The sequence below is a fragment of the Heloderma suspectum genome, chromosome 12, assembly GCF_057233095.1.
Source record: "Heloderma suspectum isolate Gila_16-S chromosome 12, 16-S_ref, whole genome shotgun sequence".
In the NCBI taxonomy this organism is placed as follows: Eukaryota; Metazoa; Chordata; class Lepidosauria; order Squamata; family Helodermatidae; genus Heloderma; species Heloderma suspectum.
Window position 1 is genome coordinate 16,464,473 of NC_139469.1, and position 12,777 is coordinate 16,477,249.

At 44.8% G+C, this 12,777-nt stretch overlaps 2 protein-coding genes across 12 annotated transcripts in view; one reads left to right on the forward strand and one right to left on the reverse strand.

Annotated features, from left to right (window-relative positions):
* REXO5 (RNA exonuclease 5) overlaps nucleotides 1-1,664 on the reverse strand; it is a 54,230-nt gene extending 52,566 nt beyond the window's left edge. For 4 of the 7 annotated variants that reach the window (XM_084818546.1, XM_084818540.1, XM_084818545.1 and 1 more), the window contains exon 1: nucleotides 1,626-1,664. The gene's annotated coding sequence lies outside the window, so the exon portion shown is untranslated. Of the gene's footprint in view, nucleotides 1-427; nucleotides 500-1,616 lie in introns of those variants that run through there. The other 3 variants (XM_084818547.1, XM_084818541.1, XM_084818544.1) reach the window with 2 other exon arrangements.
* Nucleotides 1,665-1,800: 136 nt separating this feature from the next.
* The window catches only part of ERI2 (ERI1 exoribonuclease family member 2), a 45,434-nt gene continuing 34,457 nt past the window's right edge, over nucleotides 1,801-12,777 (forward strand). For 3 of the 5 annotated variants that reach the window (XM_084818555.1, XM_084818554.1, XM_084818550.1), the window contains exons 1-8: nucleotides 1,820-1,957; nucleotides 5,747-5,817; nucleotides 5,904-5,987; nucleotides 7,319-7,446; nucleotides 7,630-7,786; nucleotides 9,540-9,640; nucleotides 10,818-10,899; nucleotides 12,631-12,719. In XM_084818555.1, the coding sequence (XP_084674681.1) occupies nucleotides 1,935-1,957; nucleotides 5,747-5,817; nucleotides 5,904-5,987; nucleotides 7,319-7,446; nucleotides 7,630-7,786; nucleotides 9,540-9,640; nucleotides 10,818-10,899; nucleotides 12,631-12,719 (735 nt within the window). In that variant the 5' untranslated portion in view covers nucleotides 1,820-1,934. Of the gene's footprint in view, nucleotides 1,958-5,746; nucleotides 5,818-5,903; nucleotides 5,988-7,318; nucleotides 7,447-7,629; nucleotides 7,787-9,539; nucleotides 9,641-10,817; nucleotides 10,900-12,630; nucleotides 12,720-12,777 lie in introns of all 5 variants that reach the window. The other 2 variants (XM_084818552.1, XM_084818551.1) reach the window with 1 other exon arrangement.

The following is a 12,777-nucleotide window of genomic DNA, read 5'->3' on the forward strand; positions in this document are numbered from 1 at the left end:
AGAACTCCCAGCATGCCCAGACAGCCATGCCGGGAATTATTTAGTCCAGAAAAATGCCCTGTTTGCTTAGAATTGTGCCCTAAATCAATGAAGAAGCTATTGCAGAACAAACAGCACCTAAATGAAGTACAGCTTAAACTTAATAATAATAGTAATAAGGTTAAACTTAATAATAATAATAGCCAATGCAGGAGAAGCTAGTGCAGAACAAACAGCACACAAGTGGAGCAGAGCCTAAACTTAATAATAATGGTAATAATAATAATGTAAATCAATGAAGGAGAAGCTATTGCGGAACAAACATAGAATCACAGATCATAGAATAGCAGCTACGGAATTCAGGCAAACGGAATTCAGTGGCCTACTGACTCTGAATATGCAAGTTGTTTATTTACTGACTGACTTGTAATGGGAACTGAAAACCCACCCTTGAAATAAATCCTCAGGGCAGCTCCATTTTGCAATCATATAAGAAATGATTGCCGAGTGCGTGTATTCATAGAATCATAGAATAGCAGGGTTGGAAGGGGCCTACAAGACCATTGAGTCCAACCCCCTGCTCAATGCAGGAATCCAAGTCAGAGCATCCCTGCCAGATGGCTGTCCAGCCTCGTCTTGGATGCCTCCAGTGGGGGAGAGCCCACCATCTCCCTAGGTAATTGGTTCCACTGTTGTACTGCTCTAACAGTCAGGACGTTTTTCCTGATGTTCAGCCGAAATCTGACTTCCTGTAACTTGAGCCCATGATTCCGCGTCCTGCACTCTGGGATGATGGAGAACAGAGCCTGGCCTTCCTCTCTGTGACAGCCTTTCAAGTCCTTGAAGAGCACTATCATCTCTCCCCTCAGTCTTCTCTTCTGAAGGCTAAACAGGCCCAGTTCTTTCGGTCTCTCTTCAGAGGGCTTTGTTTGTAGTCCCCTGATCATCTTTGTTGCCCTCCTCTGAACCCTCTCCAGCTTGTCTGCATCCTTCTTTAAGTGTGGTGCCCAGAACTGGACACAGTACTCCAGATGAGACCTAACCAGTGCTGAGTAGAGGGGAACTAGTACTTCCCAGGATTTGGAAGCGATGCTTCTATTAATGCAGCCCAAAGCAGCACTGGCCTTTTTTGCAGCCGCACCACATGGTTGGCTCACATTCAGCTTGTGATCGACAACAATTCCAAGATCCTTCTCGCTTGTAGTGTCGTTGAGCCACGTATCCCCCATCTTGTAACTGTGCCTTTGGTTTCTTTTTCCTAGGTGCAGCATACAAGTGGAGCAGAGCCTAAACTTAATTAATGTAAATCGATGAAGGAGAAGCTATTGCAGAGCCAACAGCACCCACGTGGGGCAGAGCCTTAACTTAGGCCCCAAAGCAACGTGAAGTAAGGGGCGGGAGGGCCAGGGGGTGGTCCTGGCTGTGAGAAACTGGGGAGTTCCAAGGGGGTCCCTGTTTCCAGCTGTGAAGTGCTGGGAGGTCTGCAGCCACGTGCGTACGCTTGGGGCGGGGCGGGGGACACACACACTCCGACTGCTGTCTCCTGACTGAGAAACCCTTCACAGCAGCTCCTGGCACGTAGTCAAGCCCCCTCCCAAAGAACCGGGGCTGCTTAAAAACAGCCCCCCCCCACCTACCTTCCTTACCTGCTGCTTCCGTCTACGATGCTGAGCGAGCCCCTCATCGAGGAGAACCCTGGCTCGGCAATCGTCTCATTTGGCCTGAACCGCTCGCTCAGAGAGGAAGGATGCGAGGAGAGCCCCCCCCCCCCGGGGTCTCAAGGCGGCGGCGGCAGACCCCGGCAGCCGACCCCTCGATGACATCGATAAGAGGCGTGGCCACGGCGCGGCGGGCTGTTTGAAATGGACGCCGGGAAGCAAGGCGAGAGAGGCTGAGGGGCGGGGCCAGGGCGCCTCGGGCAGTTGCTGCAGGGGCGGGAGGGGGGAGCCGTAGTCATGGCGACGAAGCGGCTGGCCAGGTAAGGCCCGGAGCAGGCCCTGCATCCTTCGTTCTCTTCCCCTTCTGTCGTGGCAGAAGGGACAGTCGGTCGTGGTGGGGGAGGCTCGGTGGGCGAACCAGCCCGGCGTGTTCGTTCGTTGTTGGGAGTCGTGGTGCAGCTAGTTCACGTTAGACGCTGGACTTTATTTATTTAAGGTGGAGTCCTATGCCTGGCTAGGCAGAAAAAAAGCGTACAACTCCCAGCATGCCCCGGGCAGGATGGCTGGCTGGGGCATGCTGGGAGTTGTACGCCTTTTTTTCCTTTCTTTCTGTCTTTCTAAACTTGCTTCGGATTGCAACCTTATTTGGTTTGTAGCCTGCCTCTCTACCACAGAAGGAAAAAAAAAAAGGCATGCAAGGCCATTTAGGATGCAATCCTATCATGTTTAAACAAAGCAGGCATACAACTCCCAGCATGCCCCAGCCAGCATGGGTAGCTGAGGCATGCTGGGAGTTGTAGGCCTTTTTTTTCTTTCTTTCTGTCTTTCTAAACTTGCATCGGATTGCAACCTTATTTGGTTTGTAGCCTGCCTCTCTACCACAGAAGGAAAAAAAAAAAGGCATGCAAGGCCATTTAGGATGCAATCCTATCATGTTTAAACAAAGCAGGCATACAACTCCCAGCATGCCCCAGCCAGCATGGGTAGCTGAGGCATGCTGGGAGTTGTAGGCCTTTTTTTTCTTTCTTTCTGTCTTTCTAAACTTGCATCGGATTGCAACCTTATTTGGTTTGTAGCCTGCCTCTCTACCACAGAAGGAAAAAAAAAAAGGCATGCAAGGCCATTTAGGATGCAATCCTATCATGTTTAAACAAAGCAGGCATACAACTCCCAGCATGCCCCAGCCAGCATGGGTAGCTGAGGCATGCTGGGAGTTGTAGGCCTTTTTTTTCTTTCTTTCTGTCTTTCTAAACTTGCATCGGATTGCAACCTTATTTGGTTTGTAGCCTGCCTCTCTACCACAGAAGGAAAAAAAAAAAGGCATGCAAGGCCATTTAGGATGCAATCCTATCATGTTTAAACAAAGCAGGCATACAACTCCCAGCATGCCCCAGCCAGCATGGGTAGCTGAGGCATGCTGGGAGTTGTAGGCCTTTTTTTTCTTTCTTTCTGTCTTTCTAAACTTGCATCGGATTGCAACCTTATTTGGTTTGTAGCCTGCCTCTCTACCACAGAAGGAAAAAAAAAAAGGCATGCAAGGCCATTTAGGATGCAATCCTATCATGTTTAAACAAAGCAGGCATACAACTCCCAGCATGCCCCAGCCAGCATGGGTAGCTGAGGCATGCTGGGAGTTGTAGGCCTTTTTTTTCTTTCTTTCTGTCTTTCTAAACTTGCATCGGATTGCAACCTTATTTGGTTTGTAGCCTGCCTCTCTACCACAGAAGGAAAAAAAAAAAGGCATGCAAGGCCATTTAGGATGCAATCCTATCATGTTTAAACAAAGCAGGCATACAACTCCCAGCATGCCCCAGCCAGCATGGGTAGCTGAGGCATGCTGGGAGTTGTAGGCCTTTTTTTTCTTTCTTTCTGTCTTTCTAAACTTGCATCGGATTGCAACCTTATTTGGTTTGTAGCCTGCCTCTCTACCACAGAAGAAAAAAAAAAAAGGCATGCAAGGCCATTTGGGATGCAATCCTATCATGTTTAAACAAAGCAGGCATACAACTCCCAGCATGCCCCAGCCAGCATGGGTAGCTGGGGCATGCTGGGAGTTGTAGGCCTTTTTTTCAGCATACATGGGATGGGGCCCTTAATTTATTTATTTGATTTGTACCTTGCCTTTCTACCAAGAAAAAATGGCACTCAAGGTGGCTTAGGGTATAAAGCTATATGTGTTTAGATAGAACAAAAGCCTTGCAAGTTCCAGCGTTCTCCAGCCAGCCATGTTGCGAGTTGTAGGACCTTTTTCTGTCTAAATATGCGTAGGACTGCACCTTTAATGACGTTATGGGGGACCCCTTTAGAAGGCCATGTGTATTACTTCCATTGTGAAACTTTTCTCCCCTTCATGGCCATTCCATGCTTCACAGTTGGTTCTACATTCATGAGATGGTAGAGCCAAGGAAACAAAACAAAATCCTATTTGCCAACCCTGAGAAAGAAAGACTTTGAGCATGTGCAGTTTTGTATTTTGAACTGGCTTTAAAATCCTAAATATATTTAGAGTGCAATCCTATGCATCTTTAGATGGGAGCATGTCCTACAACTCCTAGCATTCCCCAGTCTAGTCGGGGAATGCTGGGAGCTGTAGGACTTTTTCCCCATCTAAACATGCATAGGATTGTGCCTTTAATGTATTACGTATTTTAGAAAGTAAGAATGTGTTTACACATCCCACCCTTTCTCATTAACAACAGAACAGACAAAACAGTGCTCAGGGGTGGACATGTTTTCCATACCACTTGACCATCTTTATTGCCCTCCTCTGAACCCATTTCAATTTGTTTACATGCTGGGAGTTGTAGGTTTGTTTGTTTTTTCTGTCTAAATATGCATTGGATTGTGCCCTTAGCTGGCAAAAGGCACTGTTTTGTTGTTTTGTAAAAAAAAGGATGATATACTTTAAACATATAAAATATTAAAGTTAGCACCTATAACCATGCGCATACCCAATTGGCTGTTCCTTAACTCTAAAATGTTTAAAAATAAGATGAAAGGATGCCGTGGCAAGCAGTGTCAGCCCTGGTGGGGCTTGGCATGCCCATGCTGGCCCCTGAAAATGCAGGTGTGAATCTGGCCTTAGTTTTTAAGATGCCACAAGACTTCTTGCTTTTGATGCAACAGACTTAGGGCTGAAGCAGGCATGCATGAAGGAGATCAGGAACAGGGTTCTCTGACTCCCCCCACCCCCACTTGTTTGCCATTGTCTCTGTCCCTTGCTGTTCTCTGTATGTTCATTACAGGGTAGGAAAAGGGTATTGCTGGACATAGTGAACAAAGTCCAGTCCCTCTGCTGTTCTCTACCCCTTACAGATATTAAATCAGCATAGCAATGCTAGGAAGGTTTGCACTACTTCCACTTGCTGTTGAGAATGATTCCCATGTTCATCTTGTATACATTTTGAGTTTTACATAGAGAGCTTTACTTTTTTGCCCTCTTTGTGACTGCATGCCAGCCTGTGTGCCACATACCTATGAAAATGCAGGTGTGAATCTGGCCTTAGTTTTTAAGATGCCACGAGACTTCTTGTTTTTGATGCAACAGACTCTGGGCTGAAGCAGACATGCATGAAGGAGATCTGGAATAGGGTTCTCTGACTCCCCCTGCCCCGCCCTGCCCCCTGATCTCCAGTAAAGGCAATCATGAGGGGTTCTAGTGATGATCTTATCTGGGGGAGTGGATGCTCTTTCACCATACTGGGAAACATAGCTTACTCTGTCTATGCAATGATTTGTGATCTAGTAACCCTGAAGTACTAGCCCAATTTGGACATTGTGGCTAAAACGTACATACGTTTAGTGTGACAAGAACGAGGTGCAACACCCCTTGGGCTTGTGCGTTCCCCCAATCTCCTCCAGTGCGGCCATGAGGAATAGTTTCGAAGCTAATTCTTGTCATGCTAAACAATGGTCTCTGTCAGCCTTCCCCAACCTGGTGCCCTCCTGATGTGTTGGACTACAACTCCCAGCATTCTGCCAGACTAGTAGTCCAACACATCAGGAAGTCACCAGGTTGGGGAAAGCTGGTTTATGTGTTGTCAAACATTGCCACTGTTCTGTTGTTGAAAGACTTTTTCTTCTATATGTATTTATGGTTTCTTTAATAGGCAGCTTGGCATTATTAGAAGCATTTCTAAAACACCGCCCAGTGGCCAAAGTCACAACAGACCTAAACTGCGTGAGTATGGTGTCTGTTTCCCAAGCTAACTGTTACTGTCTTACTGTCTCAAATAATCGTATCACACAATCCTTTTGGTATTGCAGCGCAGCTGTTTGACTACTTAATAATTATTGACTTCGAGTCTACATGCTGGAAATATGGCAGAAAATGTTACAGTCAAGAAATTAGTAAGTGGAGATTTAGCCATTTTGAGAATTGCTTCTGGGTGAATTGGGAATTATGTGGTTTAAACATTGTTCATGCTTTCGATTTCTACTGAATCTCTAGCATACCTTTCCCAAATTCTATGTATAAGGTATTAATACCTTGATATTCAATTTATGTGAGAGGCTAAAGGAGGCTAGAGCTTAGCAGCAGCACATTTCTGAAAGCTACCTATTAGCATTTCCCTAGATTTGTCCGCTCATTCAAAGTAATCTCCAGCCATGGCTGCCATTGGCTGAGGTCCAAAGAGTTGTGAGGCTCCTGTGCACATACACTCTGCGTGACCTGTGGCTTCCCCGTTCCCTTTAGTGTTGGGGAACATGCACCATGCATACCAGCTGTATGTACATAGCTTTCTTGACATCACAGAAAATGGGGCATCGCTTTGTTGGCAAAACTCTGTGTGTAAACTAGGGCTATTCGACTGTGGTGACTAAAGAACCAAGAGTGTGGAGCATAGGTTAGAGGAGAAGACAAACGGAGCAGGATGTTGTCAGTGTCCTGGTGATTCCTCATTGATTCCTTTGAACAGGAGTGGGACCTTGTGGGACTCAACAGGGAAGGCCACATAAGGGGTGAATGATGTCTTTATAACTGGTTGAGTTTAAATGAGGCCTTATACTGTTAGTCAGGCTATACCAGAGAAGTCCCACTCTCTTGTTACATTGGTCAAAATTGAACAGCTCAGGGATTAACTGATTAGTGGATCACAAACATTCCCACTATGATTGCTTATAGATAGATAATGGTTTATGGATAGATGATGGGTTTCTTTTATTTATCTTAAACTATAGGTTGGTCTTTCCGCAGTGCGTATTAAAAATTACCGAAATGTTTAGCTTAAGTTTAAACAGGGTATGAGTGCAATTTCTCAAAGGAGTTCAGGGTGATTTACACAACCTTGTGAGTCAGGCTGACAATTAATGACAGACAAGCTGAAAGTCACCAAGAGGGCTTTATTGACTGACTGCCATTTTTATTCCTCCCTTTCTCAAAGGAGCTCAGGGTGACTTATGTAGTTCTTTCCCCCCACCCTTTTATCCTCTCAACAATTCTGCGAGTTAGGTGAGTCTGAGAGTGAATGACTCACCCAGGGTTGCCTAATGAGCTTCATGGTTGCATGGGAATTTGAACCCATGTCCTCCTGACCCCAGTCCATCCCTCTAACTATGTCTCCATACAGAACGTGTAATGCTGTTTTATTTAGAATGCCGGTACTTTAAAATAAATCCTAGCTTAATTTTAAAGTAAATTGGAACTATTTATGAAAATATACTCTTGGCTTTTTTGGTAGTTGAATTTCCAGCAGTTTTATTAAACACCTCAAATGGAGAGATTGAATCTGAATTTCACATGTACGTCCAGCCTCAGGAGCATCCAGTTCTCTCTGAATTTTGCACTGAGCTCACTGGCATAACACAGGTATAACTTTATGTTTTGTTTTGTAAGCAATTTGTGTACTAAGCTAGTCGTTTATTATTTTTGAAGTTGCATGGATGTTTATATTTAATATGTGTCTCAATGAATTTTGTGAAGACTGGGTATAAATCACGACTTGGAATGCTATCAGCAATATTTAAATATATCTTGTTCTCTTCTATTAAGAATCAAGTTGACGAGGGAGTCCCTCTGCATATATGCCTTTCTCAATTTTCTAAATGGATTCAGAAGATACAAAAGGAGAAGAACATTATTTTCAGTTCAGGTCATTCAAGTTGTGCTGCTCCTGAAGGGCAATTGTGTGCTTTTGTTACATGGTCAGGTAATTCATAGCACCTTTTTAAAAAATCTGATTTTTCGCTCTGAAATGTAGGGCTGCTTATATGTAATAGTCCTCATTTGAACTTAGTGTATTACAGCGAAGCATTATTAGCAGAGCTGTGGTTGGGAAGGCTTGCAGTATGTGTGCCATATAGTTCTGACTTGGGCTTAACACTTTAGTCCTAAACATTTGTGCCAATATAGGCATATCTGGATGTTTCTGATTTCAGTTCAGAAAAAGCAAACACAATACATATTTGGTCTGTATGCAGATGTGCATTAAACAGAAGTCAGCTTTGACAGTGTCAATCACCTTTTTAGTGGTGTGGGAGAAGTGATTGGTGATTCTCAACTGGTGACTGGTGTGTCAAAGTTGACTGTATCAGCACAGGGAACTGCCTTATACTAGGTCAGACTGTTTGTCCATCCAGCCCGGTATTGTCTACTCTGACTTGCAGTGTCTCTCCGAAGTCTCAAGCAGAGAAGGTTTTCCCCATCACCTGCCATCTGAACCTAACTGGAGTTGTTGGGGACTGAATCGTCTGTGTGCCAAACATGCACTCTGCCACTGAGCCATTGCTTGCCTAGTGAAGCTTCCCACCCCAAGTCATCTGCTGTCAGGTTTTGCATGGTGATCATTTCTGGGACAAGGCTATTTATGGTGACCCTGCTGCAGCTGTAAGAACCACCAAGAGCTAGAACACCTGTGCTGGAATGATGAATGTTGCTGTCTCCTCCATTCTCCGCCCCCCATCCCGTTATGCCTTCTGCCTCTTAGAGCACAAGTGGGCATCTTGTGGCCCTCCACATGTTTGGTCCTACAATGTCATGATCCCTCACCATTGGCTATGTTGGCTGGGGCTGATGGGAATTGTAGGTCAAAATGTCTGGAGGGCTACAGGTTGCCCACCCCTGTTGTAGAGCCACTGCACAGAGGAAGAGCCAGCCCCCAAAGACCTCTTAGATCTATGGCCTGAAGACATCCCCCCCCCCCCCAATCATTCCCTTAGCTTTGGGGGATCGACTATTGATGGTGGGGAGAAGGTGGGAAGGCTAATTCATGTTGTTATGGTAAGGAGTGGTACAAATGCTTCAAGTAAACTAAAGCAATAATTCTGAAGCTTAGAAACAAAGCACATCTGTGTATTTATGTTATGTGAATTTTCCTTATTCTGCTAAGTCATGGGGAGAAGTAGATGGTGCTGCCCTACCGCTGTAAATCCTAGCAGCAGCCTAGCCCTGCCCTTGGACTCGCTTCTGATACTTCATCATACTTTGCTGTGCCCTTTCATGGCTGTCTTTGCAACATAAGAGCAAGGAGCTTGCTTGTAAAAAGAAAAGGAAAGCAGAGATTTGCTGGATGCGGAATTCTTTTCCTGTGGAGCTGTGTGGTGCAGTTGTGGAATGCACATCCATTGGCAGGTTATGCATTCCGCAGTCACGACACACAGTTCGGAGTTGGATTTGCACAAATGTGCAGTGTATACTGTTTAGATTTCCACAATTACACCACACAATGTGGCAGGTTATCATGTGGATTTCCGAATCACATCACGCAAGATAACTGCTAATGAGGTATCCTTTTCCACCTTAATTTCTCATGTTTCTAACACAACCAATAAAGACCACCTGATAATATGAAGATTTCACATGGAAAAAAAACTCTATACAAATGATATTAAACTAGTTTTGACAATAATAGGTATAACACATGAATAATAGGTATAACACATGACTGTTTGTTTATTGTACAGACTGGGACCTGGGGGTTTGTTTGCAGTACGAATGTAAAAGAAAACAGCTACGGAAACCAGATATTTTAAACTCCTGGATTGATCTCCGTGCAACTTACAAGGTGAGAGTATCAGCAAACTGAAACATTTGTACATCTGTAACTGTTGTGTAAAGGATATTTAAATGGCATGTTTTGCAAGTGGAGCATTACTTAATTTGTTCGCTGCAATACAAACACATTCATGAGGCAATGGGAAGCCTCTCTGAATTGCTAAACAATCGATAGATCTAATTAGATAGATGAAATTTATGGGGAAAGGGTTTGGTGTATTTCTGCATTGCTTATACTACTTATTGCTTATAATGTTTCCATCTGTTTGACTTTTTGCCTTCTTTTTCTCCTGCTCTTTTAGTGTTTTCCTTCATTGATCACATATAGGGATTATGGTTTGCATAGCCTTCCTAGAAGTGGCCCATCCCTGGGCCTTCTTAATTTATTATTAGCCAGGGTGATGTAGCGGTTAGAGTGTTGGGCTGGGACTTGGGAGATCCGGATTCTAGCCTCCACTTGACCATGAAGCCTACTGGGTGACTTTGGGCCAGTCACTGACTCTCAACCTAACCTACCTCACAGGCTTGTTCTTCTGAGGATAAAATGGAGAGGAGGCGGACCATGTAAGCCACCTTGCGTTTCTTGCAAGAGGAAAAAAGGCAGGATATAAATAAATAAAATAATTATTACTTATTACAATTACTTATATCCCACTTTTTATGGAAACAAATTCTTCCAAAGCAGCTGACAAAATTGAATAAGGGGCTGGTGGCTTAACAAATCAAAATACACAAATAAAATCACAATGAAACCATATCAAAACATATTAAGTTATCAGGATGTTTCCCACAGTGCAGTTGGTACCGGTTGGCCCTGTGTCAGGGAGGGCAATCCAGTCTCTTCTTTGCCTGCCTCCCTTGTTCTTTCCCATAGGACAGTTGGTGGTAGGTGGCCCGGTTGGTGGGAGCAGGGGTCTTTGTGGTGCATGTTCTATGTCATGTATGCAATATGCAAAGCGAATGATAAATACTACTCAATATGCTGACTTATTTTCTGTTTAATAAATATTCAGGGGTGGTAGCTGAAGCACTCAGAGCATTGCTGTGTCTTCAGTAGTTTGTTGTCTTGCTAAAGAGACATGCATACAAAGAATGAAATTCTATGCTCTGTCTACAAAGAGCCCCCATCAATTTACATTCAATGAAGCAGAGCAACTAACACCATGTGTTTGTTTGTTTTCTCTTAGCTCTTTTACTCTAGGAAGCCACAAGGGTTAAATGGTGCTTTGCAGGACGTGGGGATCACATTTGCAGGACGGGAGCATTCTGGTGAGTGATTCCTGCCACCCCCACCCCCCTTTATTTCTTAGATGAAGACCTGAAAGAGAATTCTGAAAAACACTTCAAATTCCTAGACACCAATAGCAGTAGCAAGTGCTTAGGTGACCAGGCAATTAGGCAGTTTGGATTTTTCCAAGCTCAACATAAAATGAGTCAAGTTCCATGGAATATAACCCTAATTCTTTTCCAGTAGTGCCATATTGTAAAATTTTAAAAAATGCATCTGGGAGGGAGGGAATGGGACAGCTCAGGAAACAGAATGTATGGCTGCTCGCTCTCTCTCTCTCTTCCCCCCCCCTCTCTCTCAAAAAGAAGAGATTTATTACATTCTTATCCCACCATTTCTCCAAGGAGGTCAGGATGGTGCTCTGTGAGGCAGGCTGAGAGAGAGTGACCAATCCAAGGTCACCACTGTGCTTGAGGACCAAGTGGGGAGCGTATCCTGGGTCTGCCCAGTCCTAGTCCAACACTTTGCATTGGTTCTAAGATGTGTATCTGCACAGGTGTGGGCACGTCTTCTTATTCTACGGTGCTTTCTGCATAGTTGCAGCCCTGCCGATTCTTTTGTGAAATAGCGAAAAGGGGCTGTGTGAGTACGAACAGTTAACTTGCATCCTGTTCCTAAACACAGTTATTTGAAAGTAGGTCCTTGTCCCTTACCTCGCCCCTAAGGCTTAACGCAAGAGTGCATGGAGGCTGTTTGGTATGCGTGCCCACCTTTTGTCAATAACGATGCCCTGCCAATCCCTGGGATGGGGTTGAGGACCTAAAGAGTCTAGTGGTAGTCCTGATTCTTCCCCATCCCTCTAGTTCTGGTCTGCTAGGAGACTGAATATCTCTAGGCGGTTTCAGATCAGCACTACAGAAGCCCTGGCTAGGTCATCCACACCTGGGAGCTTCTCCAAATCTTCTGGTGGAATCTGGCATTTTCCACCCGTGGTCTACTACACTGCAGTGTCATCTGCCTCTCCACTTTCTGGATGGAGCTTCTGCTGTTCTGGGACTATAGGAGGGCAGTTCCTAGGGCAAAACCAAAACTGTACTTCTGGATGTTGCTGACCCTTCAGTTTGCTGTGGCCATAGATGACTGAGGGTAGGATGTCAAGAGCTGAGCTCAGGGGTTTCTTAAAAACTAGGTCCTGTTATTGCTGCTGGAGTTTGGCTAGTCTGTTGTGCTGGATCTGTAGACCTCATCCACTTGTATATCAGTACTGCTGTCTCAATCCCACTATTTGCTTTCAGCTGAATTTAGTTCCAAATGAACGTGATTAGTGTCGTTTAGGATTTCAACTTAAGGCTGTCTTTGTGCAATAAATGGCCCACAAGCATGCACGTGGGTTTAAGACTGTGCTCTTAATTTGCTGTTGAATGTATGAAAATGCCAAGATGGTCCATCCAGGCTGGCATCATCTATCCTGAGTGGTGGTGGCTCTCCAAGTCCTCAGGCAGCAGGAGTTGCTGCCTGAGATGCCAAGGACTGAACTGAAGATCTTTGGCATGTGAAGCATGTGGTCAGTGGTAGAGACTTTCCCTGTTCTTTATGAGGACTATAGAAGAAGTGGAAGACTGAAGAGTTTTGGAAACTTCTGTCCATACTTGCTAGTCTGTCCCTACATTGCACACCGGCAGCCTAGATAAGCAATTTCAAATCCTCTCATAATCCATTTACCCCTTGCTTTAGTTTACTAGGATGTGTTTTACTCTTTCCCACTTCGTAAGGGCTGGACGATTCCCGGAATACTGCTTGCCTTGCCTGGAGGATGATCTGTGATGGGTGTGTGATGAAAATCACTAAATCTTTGGATAAGGTTAGTGGTTTTTCTTCTTGGCACATGTGACTGAAGTACACAGACCAAGTAAGAGTTT